This window comes from Zalophus californianus, chromosome 3 (assembly GCF_009762305.2).
Source record: "Zalophus californianus isolate mZalCal1 chromosome 3, mZalCal1.pri.v2, whole genome shotgun sequence".
Classification (NCBI taxonomy): Eukaryota; Metazoa; Chordata; class Mammalia; order Carnivora; family Otariidae; genus Zalophus; species Zalophus californianus.
Window position 1 is genome coordinate 23,281,080 of NC_045597.1, and position 12,676 is coordinate 23,293,755.

A 12,676-nucleotide genomic window follows, 5' to 3' on the forward strand; every position below is an offset into this window, starting at 1 on the left:
TAAATAAATAAAATCTTTAAAATAAATAAGGAAATAAAAGGAATAACAGAGGTAGGTTTATTTCTTCCGACTGCTTGGTAGTCTTCATTGTAATTAGAATACTTTCATATTTGCCCTTGAAGATGCATATTCGAAAAAGTTAGAAGTCACAATAAGACACAAGGTAGAGTATGTGATTAAAATAATTGCTGACTTTTTAACACTTTCCAATATGGAGTCACTGGGGGTAAATTATGTGGAAAGATTAATAAAATCTAGTATTTATTAGGATTACTTAATGAATTCATTATCAGAATCTGGGGAAAGCTACACTGGAAAATATTTTTCCATGTAACAATTGGAAATTAAAAAATGTTGGTAAATGTTCGACAATCAATAACATGTTCTGCCATAAGCGTTTTGGAAAGAATGGCAGAATTACTGACTTAGTGAAATAACTGAGGAATTACAGTTAACAAAGTATAGAGAAGAGTGGATTTAGCCATAATCATTTTGAGTGTACTGTTATATATTTTACTATTGAATTTAAGATAATGCTGAGTAATTCCTTATCAATACCACTCCTTTGAACTAGGTTAAAAGTTACAGAATGCTTCTCAAACAATTCTTTACCTGTCATTCTTTGGGTTCCCACCCAAAACCTAGAGAAAAAGTAAAGAATAATAATTTTAAAAAAGCCTCGTTAGTTACTTTTCTTCCTTTCCATTGAATTAACCAGTAATTTATGCATGAGGACAACATGTCATCTATAGGCAAGGGATTCAACATAAATAACTTGGAATATGTGCGAGGTGCATATTATGGATAAAATAGACACATACTCAAATTGGAGGAAATGAAAGAAACCTATAGGGAATTTAGGTGTATTTGTCCATATGTCTGTTTGAACCACTCTTCCTCCACAGATTTCCAGAACATTTCTCCTGTGGCCTTACTTCCAAAGCCAAAAGGAACACATTTGGAGAATTACGTGTACAGTGCTGGAAGGGAAGCCATTCTACTTCCTTGTTTTCCCACTGATTCTAAGTCAGGTTTGTCACCGCCTATCTAAATCATTAGATTGATTTCAGTTAATGCAACCTGGCTGTCAGCTAGCAGCAAATTATGCCTGAGATTAATTCTTTACCTTGATTTTCTCTTATTTCCCTTAGTCTCTCATTCCTTACCTTTCTAATCTTTCCCCACCCCCTTATCTCTATTTCATCTTAAAACACACAGTGTCATTAAAATAAGTGAGGAACTTAATGAGTGAGAGAATATAATATTAAGGGATGTGAGAATATTAAAAACTACTTCAAAACCCATATCTTTTAAAGCAACTATTCCATACTAAGGATATGAAATCTTTATGAATTTGAGGGGAAAACTGCAGACAATCATTAAATAAGAATCCGATCTGATATTGTCCCATTTTGATGATTTAACTTACATAAAACCTCTTTTTTAAAAGTAGCTTTTTCTTTTTTTTCCTCAAATGACACCTAATATTACACAGGTAGCTTCTAGAACCTCTGGTCAAGGGTGTTTCTAAACATAAGACTATTTCAAAATGAATAAATAATAGCATCTAGTATATTCATTTTGGATATGAAAAAGTTCAGGTACTTAGAATGCAGGTAAAGAGGAATGATTTTTAAAACACAGGCATTTTGGAAAAGAAAGAAGGAATCTGACAGTTGAGAGTTTTATAAGTGACGATTCAGAAACTTTTGAGAGTTGAAGAAACAAGTAGCTTTTTACACAGAAACTTTTTAGGGAGAAAAAATGCTCTCAGCTAGTACCATAAAAATCAGGATATTGTAATTTCTACATACTCATTCAACTTGTTTCATTTCACCTGAAGAGACATCATTTCAGATTTCTGAGAGTGTTAAGCAGTGTTCGATTAACGAAACCATCTGTAATAAAGATTCTTGGATATATTTTAAAGTAATCATATTGCGATTCCAAATAAATATTGTCTTCCCTGCAAAAGAACTTCATTTCTGCTCCCATTAACTGAACATTAGCTGTAGGGAAAGAAATAATGAAGTATAGGACTCGGAGTCTCCGACGAGGTGAGGCTTTAAAAGAAATTTAAAGGGTGCATACAAAAAGGCAGATGTGGCAGGAAAGGAGCTCACGTTAACATTTAAAAAAAACTAGCGCACCATTTCAACCATAGATACCCCTAAAACACAAAGAAAACAAAACCTGAAGTAACTACTCCATGTGCAAACGGGAACCGTCCTGAACCGGCTGAGAATTTAACATAACTCATTATTGAGCTTGCTATCCAACACACAAAAAAATTACACAGCTTTTAAAACGGTGCATAATCGTTCCCATCAAAATTTACTTGCACTCTCTTTGGTATTAAAAAGGAGTCGAAAGGCCATTTGCAGAAAGAGGAGGAGTTGAGCGGTCCCAAGGTGGAGCTGTCTCTTGTTAAACGACCCTGGCTGAGTAAAGCGCTCTGCTGGGGAAGGGCTTAAAGGCTGAGTCAAAAGCCAAGAACTCTCTCTATTTACGCCTACCTCCCAGCCCTTGGCAATCTGACTAATAACAAACTGAGCTAACAAGAAAGACTAGAAAGGGAGGAAAGAGAACACTGCTGCAGCTTGGATCTGCAACCTAAGAAAGCAAGAGTGATCCATCCCAGCTCTGTGAAACATCTTGTTTATTTACTGCACTCGGCAGCTTGCAAACGGTTAACTATATGCAAAAAAAGTCAGCATAGCTGTGAAGTATGCCGTGAATTTTAATTGGGGAGAAAAGGCAACTGCTTCGGGATGATCTAGTGTGCACTCTGCCTGAAATATTTTCAATGAACTGCTCAGCATTTAGTCTTTGAGCAGAGCTGTTTAACTTTATGAAGCAATGGGACCTGCCAAAAAGTGATATTTGAGAAGAAAACACGTGGTGGTCGGTGTTTTCTTTTTTTAATAAAGAAACTGAATTTACTTTGAACATCTCGTCCAGCTGTGCACTACGGATAACGTCAGAAGGGTTTCTGCTTTACAGGTAAGAGGAATGTTTCCAGGCTTTTCTGTCTGAGAACTCTCTTTGCATTATCTTAAAGTGATTGAATTTGTATGTTTGCCCTTTTAAGAATATAACTTTGGATTAAAAGCGATTCAGTTTCACTCTTACTCATTGGCACAACTAATGCTGTAGCAGATGCCTGTTTTCTCTGAGCAACAGACAGCTGGCTCTACAGAAGAACGAATAAAATAAGATGCCACTATTTCTTGCATAGCGCGCAGTTTGTTATTGGAAACTAAATATGTGTGCTTTCTGAAGGAACGATCACTTCCAAAGACCATTGTTGAATTTAAAATATAAGCAGAGTATTAAATGATTCTTGGTGTTTTGTATGCTACTTTTATTATTTCCTGGCTTGAAAATACATATTTTCTGAAAATATGTAAATGGAGTTATTTTTGACCTCTTTCACATTGGATCAGATGTTATCAGTACGGAACCCGTCTTCAAATTTGTGTGCATCTCTGAAAAGATTCGAAACTGTTCCCTAGGACACTTTGTAGAACATAAGATGAATATAAGATTAAAACAGTAACTAGAGATTATCATCTGGCAGTTATTTACTATTTTCTCAAGATGCTGTGTCTGGTGGAATGAATCATATTCTTTCTTTGAATCTATGAACAAGTACTTTTGGTGTTTGTGGAAGCTAATCCACAAGTTGAGGACTCCAACTACAAGCTGTTGAATTCTAAACATAGACTCAGAGCTGTTTAAAAATCAATTTCCCCATGGAAAAATTTAGTCTGCTAACTTTTCCTTTATATAGAAAGGCAATATACTGTTTTATTTCTTCAGCTGCCTTTTACCATTCAGAAACTTCATACTATATATGTTTTCAATAAAACAATGTATTTTTATGGGATGAATTTTTTTCCTGGATTATTGATTGGGTTTGGGGATGTTCTGTCTGATCTGTTGCATCTATCTGATTGTGAATTTTAGGTAGATTCAAAGTATTGTTCACATTCCATTAAAAAATAAATAAAAGCAGATACCATTTGGAAAAGTTGAAGAGTTTTGAGATATGGTGTTTATTTACCTTTCAGTTTAATTTGTATAAATTTAAGATACACTAAAGAAAAGAAATGAAATTAAATACATTAGAGTTATATGTATTTATCTTGTCACTGCCGTCATCTCAGAGTTAGAATCTTTTTAAAGAATTGCTATTTCAGATACATGTCTTAAATTTTTAAGGAGCTGGAGTATGTGATGTTGTTATCCTGAATTATCATTTTTTATTTACCAAATTAGAGTTACCCTCAGATGTTTTAGTAATAGTGCAGCTTGTTTTAGAGTTCATTGTGACTTTAAGCCTTATAATAAAGGAGATCCACTGTTTAATTACGTGATGACATTCCGTGCCCTAAAGTCAGTTTCAAGACCTTGTTAGAAAGTCATTTGCTAGAAGTTTATGTGAGGCATTGTTTATTCTTTCATAATAGCTAGAAATGTGTTTTAAAGCTCGGTTTTTCTTCTTTAGGTTTATGATATTAACCTTATTCATAACAGAATTTAAAAGCAGCAGGAAATATCCTACATTTAGAAATTCAGTAGAGAGTGTGACAAAGGTGAAATTTTAACATGCACTCTTAACCATATATATATATATATATATATATATAATACTGTCGAGCTTATACAAACTACCCTATACAGCAGAGTTAAAATGAAACTCTTTTTATAGTGATCTACTTTCTTACATGGTCAGAGACTTATTGTCCTCAAGGTTTTTAAATAGATAACAAATTAATAAGTATTGAGCCAAAATCAAAGCAGGTTAAAACACAGACACAATTATTGGATGGTATATTGTGACATCCAGTTCAAACACAAATAAATAAAGGAAAAGCATTATGTATGCATACGTGCATACAGAGATACATACATACATTTTTTTCTAACTTTTTCTAACATTTTGCATTCCCTACCATTTTCTGTTTCTGGCTAATATCACATATTTGTCTTATACTGTAATCCTTTAGCCTTAGAGTCATCAACTTTATGGTTAAAAAAAAAAAAAGAAAGAATCAGGGTCTTTGCAAACATACACTTTTGCATCATATCAAGGTATCAATGGTCCAATTAAGCAGCACCTCTCTCATCTATAAAATGAAGTTTATTTGGCAAATGTGAACACCACTGATGATATAATATTTTAAATTCTCCTTGAATTTGAAGGAGAATTTGAATTGTAAAAATTTTACATTTTTATCATAGTGCAAGTTAAAAGTGAACCAAAACATGCTTGTCATAGTATGAGAAAAAGATAAAAGGTAAATGTAGCAAAGTATTCATATTTTCTGAGTAATTACTATATTTTTTTTTCTTTTTAGAGGAAACCCTATTATTTTGTAATCACCAGGTTCATCTCCTCCCTGCATCTGCCTGCTAAAGAACATTGCTGTTGCATTTTGTTTTACAGAATCAAATTTCATCACATGACAACATGAAGCTGTGGATTCACCTCTTATATTCATCTCTCCTTGCCTGTATATCTTCACAGTCCCAATCTCCAATGTCCTCAGCCAGAGGTTCTTGTGGTTCTCTTTGCAATTGTGAGGAAAAAGATGGTACAACGCTGATAAACTGTGAAGAAAAAGGTATCAAGAAGTTATCCCAAATAAGTGTGCCACCATCACGACCTTTCCACCTAAGTTTATTAAATAATGGCTTGACAATGCTTCACACAAATGACTTTTCTGGGCTTACCAACGCTGTCTCAATACACCTTGGATTTAACAATATTGCAGATATTGAGACTGGTGCATTTAATGGCCTTGGCCTTCTTAAGCAACTTCATATCAATCACAATTCTTTAGAAATTCTTAAAGAGGATACCTTCCATGGACTGGAAAACCTGGAATTCCTACAAGCAGATAACAATTTCATTACAGTGATCGAACCAAGTGCCTTTAGCAAGCTCAACAGACTTAAAGTGTTAATTTTAAATGACAATGCTATTGAGAGTCTTCCTCCAAACATATTTCGGTTCGTTCCTTTAACCCATCTAGATCTTCGTGGAAATCAGTTGCAAACATTGCCTTACGTTGGTTTTTTAGAACACATTGGCCGGATATTGGATCTCCAGTTGGAGGACAATAAGTGGGCCTGTAATTGTGACTTATTAGAGCTAAAAATTTGGTTGGAAAACATGCCTCCACAGTCTGTAATTGGTGATATTGTATGCAACAGCCCTCCATTTTTCAAAGGAAGTATACTAAGCAGACTGAAAAAGGAATCAATTTGCCCCACTCCGCCAGTGTATGAAGAACACGAGGATCCGTCAGGATCATTACATCTGGCAGTAACGTCTTCAATAAGTGATGGTCGCATGTCAACCAAGACCACATCCCTTTTGAAACCAGCCACCAAAACACCAGTTTTGATACCCTATATTACAAAGCCATTCACTCAACTTCCAGGACCCTACTGTCCTATCCCCTGTAACTGCAAAGTACTATCCCCATCAGGACTTTTAGTGCACTGTCAAGAGCGCAATATTGAAAGCTTATCAGATCTAAAACCTCCTCCACAAAATCCTAGAAAGCTTGTTCTAGCAGGGAATATTATCCATACATTAGTGAAGTCTGATCTAGTGGAATACTTCACTTTGGAAATGCTTCACTTGGGAAACAATCGTATTGAGGTTCTTGAGGAAGGATCATTTATGAATCTAACAAGATTGCAAAAACTCTATCTAAATGGTAACCATCTGACCAAATTAAGTAGGGGCATGTTCCTTGGTCTCCACAATCTTGAGCACTTGTATCTTGAATACAATGCAGTTAAGGAAATATTACCAGGAACCTTTAACCCAATGCCTAAACTTAAAGTCCTGTATTTAAATAATAACCTCCTACAAGTTTTACCACCACATATTTTTTCAGGGGTTTCCCTAACGAGGATAAACCTTAAAACAAACCAGTTTACCCATCTCCCCGTAAGTAATATCTTGGATGACCTTGATTTATTGACTCAGATCGACCTTGAGGACAATCCCTGGGATTGCTCCTGTGACCTAGTTGGATTGCAACAATGGCTACAAAAACTGAGTAAGAACACGGTAACAGATGACATCCTCTGCACGTCTCCAGAGCACCTGGACAAAAAGGAATTGAAAGCACTAACTAGTGAACTCCTTTGCCCAGGTTTAGTCAATAACCCATCCCTGCCAACTCAAACTAGTTACATAATTGTCAGTACTCCTACAACCACAACTACGGCCGATACTATTTTAAGATCACTTACTGATGCTGTACCACTATCTGTTCTAATACTAGGGTTGCTGATTGTGTTCATAACCATTGTGTTCTGTGCTGCAGGGATAGTGGTTCTTGTTCTCCACCGCAGGAGAAGATACAAAAAGAAACAAGCAGATGAGCAGATGAGAGACAACAGTCCTGTCCATCTTCAGTACAGTATGTATGGCCATAAAACAACTCACCACACTACTGAAAGACCCACAGCATCACTCTATGAGCAGCACATGGTGAGTCCCATGGTTCATGTCTATAGAAGTCCATCCTTTGGCCCAAAGCATTTGGAAGAAGAAGAACAAAAAAATGAGAAAGACGGAAGTGAGGCAAAACATCTCCAAAGAAGTCTTTTAGAACGGGAAAACCATTCACCACTCACAGGGTCAAATATGAAATACAAAACCACAGACCAATCAACTGAGTTTTTATCCTTTCAGGATGCCAGTTCATTATACAGGAATATTTTAGAGAAAGAAAGAGAACTTCAGCAGCTGGGAATCACAGAATACCTACGGAAGAACATTGCTCAACTCCAGCCTGACATGGAGGTACATTATCCTGGAGCCCATGAAGAATTAAAGTTAATGGAGACTTTAATGTACTCAAGGCCAAGGAAGGTATTAGTGGAACAGACTAAAAATGAGTATTTTGAGCTTAAAGCTAACTTACATGCTGAACCTGACTACTTAGAAGTCCTGGAGCAGCAAACATAGATGGAGAGATCGAGGGCTTTTGCAGAAATGCTGTGATTCTGTCTTAAGTCCAATCCTTGTAAATAAGTGCCTTACGTGAGTGTGTCATCAATCAGAACTAAAGCACAGCAGTAATCCTATGGGAAAAAAAAGAAGAAAAAGAAACTCAGGGATCATTGGGAGAAGCCATTGCATTGTCTTCAGGCAATTTTGCCTGCCCCTAATAAAATAAATCCTTGCATGTAAATCATCCAAGGATTATAGTAATATTTCTCCATATACTTAAAAGTGTTTCAGGAAAGTCCTGTTGCACACTAAAAGGGTTGAATATTTAAGCAACCCTTATTTTCTTGAATTACTTTACCAGTGGATGAAATAGAATGGGGTTTTGTCACTTAAGTTATACCTGTATATGTAGTTATAATATGTAAGGAATATATTGTTTATATAATCAGTATATACCACAAAAAATGTACATTGTCACATACACCTAATTTTCTTGCAATAAAGGCAAAAAGAACTGGAACTTTAAAATTATGACTAGTAATAGTAAGGAAAAAAATAGAAGGTTGAATTATATAGGCCCAAAACTGAACATTTGAAGGTTAGAAAAATGTCACTGCTATGCTGTCTGAATTTAAAAGAGTCATTAATAGTTCAGATGGATGAATAAGCAAACTTTTTTGGTTTTTCTGCACATTTTGTGTGGACAATCTTATTGTCAATGCTGCTGTGAACTAAGGTATGTCATTTGTGCTCAAAGTTTGAATCTTGTTCTTGGGATATTTTTTAAATGCTACTGATATTCAAATGTAAATATGATTAGTGCATAAATTAAGTTTGGTTTCTTTCATAGCATTAATCCTTTGTAAATTTGAATGACCATGATAGAAATACATTTCTTGTGGCAAGTAATAATTCACAGGTATAACACAAATAGGAAACATTGTTTTTAAAAATTTTTATTAATGTAAACTGATAGTTGCCATAAATTAGTAGCAAAAGGCACGTCTAAGTGTAAATGGTTTAAGTTGCCTCAAGAGTGGGACAATGTAGCTTTATTTTACAAGAAAGTATAGCTAGATTTCTATGAACTATTTATTCTGTACAGTTTTGTATATTTTTGGTTCACAAAGGTAATTATTCTTGGGTGCCTTTCAAGAAAATTAAAAATACTGCTCACTACAATAAAAATAAAATGAAAACTCTCTTTTTAAATGAACTTTCTTCCATTAGTCTGATCTGTAATTCAGTCAAGTCAGGATTAACACATGCACATGCATGAGAAGGAGATTTCTGTGTTTGTTATCCACACAGAAGCATCTTGTTCACCATCTGCAAAAAGGCCATTCAGTGTCTGGGTATGATTGACACAGAGCCAACCTATGTCTGACCAGTAGTTCTCCCTTTCCAGCAAATCTTTTTCCACTCAATACAAATGAAAGTGATTTATTTTTCTTCTTTCTGGTTATACAATCAATGATACAGCAGATTTTCACAAAGCAAAATAGAATTAATCAAGGTGATCTAGTTCTGGTTTTTGAACACCACGCAGATCTATGCATAGGGTTGGGAAGGAACATATTTCAGATTAGAAAGGACTTTCTTTAATTTACTTAATACTATTTTAGTGAACCCTGAATGTTCTATTAAATGTTTTGGTTTTCAACACTCAACTGTATGCAATACTAGTAAAGCATACATTATTTCCTTGATTTTGAATAAGAAGCCTTTCTGTTGATAAAAACAGTAGGGATCTGTGCTGCCTGGTATGGAGACTAATTATGTGGCTATTATGAAGTCCTATCACTACGTTTTCTTTTAAATCATTGCATATATTAATAGAAAACAATTAAGAATTACATATTGGGGTTGAAAACCTAAATTTCTCCATGAATGCCCAAGGTTGGAAAGAACAAAGTTGAGAATTCTTTTTAAAGTTACACTTACTAAGGGGAAATCTGGGTGCACATGCGTTGCTATAAATATTTATCCACTAAAATATTTCAGCACTATAATGAGTAATAAATACTCCAAAGCATGATTTTAAGTTATATCCTAAAAAGAAGAACAAAGCAAGAGCAGATTTCATGTTATTGCACTTCTCCTATTCACTAGGAAATATCTGCCAATATTTTCTGATTCCAATCAAGTGCACAGAGGTATTAGAAAGACTTAAGAAATCCCCATGCCTGGAGGACCCTTGGAATGGGTCCATGAATGCAGACAGAGACATGTCCTCAGGAACATTCTTCTCTTTTGAGTGGGGGAATTTTTTTTTAATCTTTATTCATTTGTTAAATGCCTAAAGTAATAATATTCATTCTCCAACTTATCTCAAGATGGAAGAGAGTGGTTTATGAAATCATGTAAATATACCCTCCAAATTAAATATAACTGCAAAACTAAAACCCTATGGGAGTCCGGATATAACTTATAATGATGTAGAAATCATTATGGTTTCCAAAGGATAGCAAATTTTAAGGGCTTAAATGTTTCATTCATGATGGGATCTTTCTTATGTGATTTGTTTCCCTATTAGAAGTAGTTGAGAGTTGAAAAAACTAGTGATGGTCTTTCATTCTTAATGGGTCTTGTGACCTGTGATAATCACTCAGAACTTTGATGATTTCACCTGCGTTTCCTATTTCTTCTCACTCCCACTAACAACAAATTTTTATTACAGTCTCTGTTTGATTCTTTACTTAAGTGGCCAGTGTGGTTTATTTCTTCAACTAATTGTTAGAGTCAGAGTCCCAAGTCTGAATTCAGTACACCCAGCCTTATTTGGATGTACCTAGGCATTCTAACAAATAAACAAACAAGCATAATTATCCTAGTTTTTTTCTTGATTTATATAGAAATTATGTTTTGCTCATCGCATTATCAGTGCAAGTTCTGTTTCATGTCTGAATCTTGAATTTTTGTAGTATAGTGATACTAGTGTATAATCAAACCAGATCAAGTCTTATTTATTTATTTGCTTGTTTGTTTTAGTAGAAGATTTATTTATTTATTTGAGAGAGAGAGGGAGAGAGAGCAAGTGAGCGAGCACATGAGTGGGAGGGGCAGAGGGACTAGGAGAGAGAATCTGAAGCTGACTCCCTGCTAAGTCCGGAGCCTGATGTAGGGCTTGATCTCAGGACCCTGAAATCACAACCCTGAGACCATGACCTGAGCTGAAACCAAGAGCCGGATGCTGAACCAACTAAGCCACCCACGTGCTCCCAGATCAAGTTCTTAATTCTATCTGTTAGACATAGATTGTATTAATCCTTATTTAACAAATCATTTGTCACTAAATTACAATGAAAAGACTTATATATATGAGTAAATATATGAACATGCTCTTCAGATAATTTTCCATTGGTCTCCATACTAGGATGGAAATTTTACAATACATATAAGAAAGGATTGTATCAAGGATGCTGGTTCTCCTTCTTGAATCAATCTCTTATATCATGAAGGAAGAAAGCCTGCCCTTCCTGCTCTAATAGTAAATAAATTGAAGTACCAGCTAAACGGCCTTTAAGCTGCCTTGATGCTTTCATCCAATTAATTTAAAAGGCTTAGGCTTTGATCTGGGGTTGAAAAAATGTGATATGAATGTCCTCTCGTCATTAGAATGCAACTTTAAAAAATATAAGTAATAAAATGAGATAGAGTCTTAATATACATGTAATTTATTTTGTACCTTTTTCTTTTTTAAGTTATTTTGTATTTTTATTTTTCTATGATAACTAATGTATAATCAAAGTATTTCTAAAAGAAAATGGATACTACTAGCTTGCAGAATTGTTTGACAATAGGGCACCTGGGTGGCTCAGTTGGTTAAGCGACTGCCTTCCGCTCAGGTCATGATCCTGGAGTCCCGCATCGAGTCCCTCATCGAGTCCCGCATGGAGTCCCGCATCGAGTCCCGCATCGAGTCCCGCATGGAGTCCCGCATCGGGCTCCCTGCTCAGCGGGGAGTCTGCTTCTCCCTCTGACCCTCCTCTCTCTCTCATTCTCTCTCTCAAATAAATTAATAAATAAAATCTTTAAAAAAAAAAGAATTGTTTGACAATAAACATTTTTTAAATATAAACTGATACAAGCATAAAAATACCTAAAGAAAACTCACCAAATTCCCCATATATAAGACTTTCTACGTAATTGTCACTGGAGACTATTCTCTACATGAAAAGAAAACTATTCATGTGCATAACATGCTATTTGAGAAGAGAGGTTTAGATCTTCCAGGAATTAAGAAATGTTTCTACCATGAATTTAAAGACTCCTCTCTATTCTTTTCCCTGAACATTTTTATGATAGAGGCATGAATGGCTGCAATTTTTTTCTTGAGATGATGGGATATTATAAAAGCTTGTTCTTGATAGGAAAGGAGACAATTACAAGTCTGTCTCTGGAGGAATGATCCTATATATCTGGGCACCCATATCAGGAATGATCTCATTGGTAAGGAATGGATAAGTTATTAAAAATACAATATTCCTTTTTGGATTTTTAATTCCATACATACTGAATCAGATATTTGTCCAAACATTCCCTGAGGTTTATAACCGTGACAATGTCTCAAATTAAAAGTTGGATACACCAGTTTATTCTTGAATTATAGTAAGTTATATTATTAAAACTATATTGTTTAGCAAATTTCTGTATTATATGTAAATATATACCAGTATCTGTTTTACAGAA

The 12,676-nt window shown here is 34.9% G+C and overlaps 1 protein-coding gene across 1 annotated transcript; it reads left to right on the forward strand.

The window, feature by feature from the left end:
• The first annotated feature begins 2,400 nt into the window (after window positions 1–2,400).
• On the forward strand, window positions 2,401–9,186 carry SLITRK6 (SLIT and NTRK like family member 6). The gene is made up of 2 exons (XM_027590138.1): window positions 2,401–3,003; window positions 5,453–9,186. The coding sequence occupies exon 2, from the start codon at window positions 5,477–5,479 to the stop codon at window positions 7,997–7,999; it is 2,523 nt and encodes an 840-aa protein (XP_027445939.1). The 5' UTR covers window positions 2,401–3,003; window positions 5,453–5,476; the 3' UTR covers window positions 8,000–9,186.
• The last annotated feature ends 3,490 nt before the right edge of the window (window positions 9,187–12,676 follow it).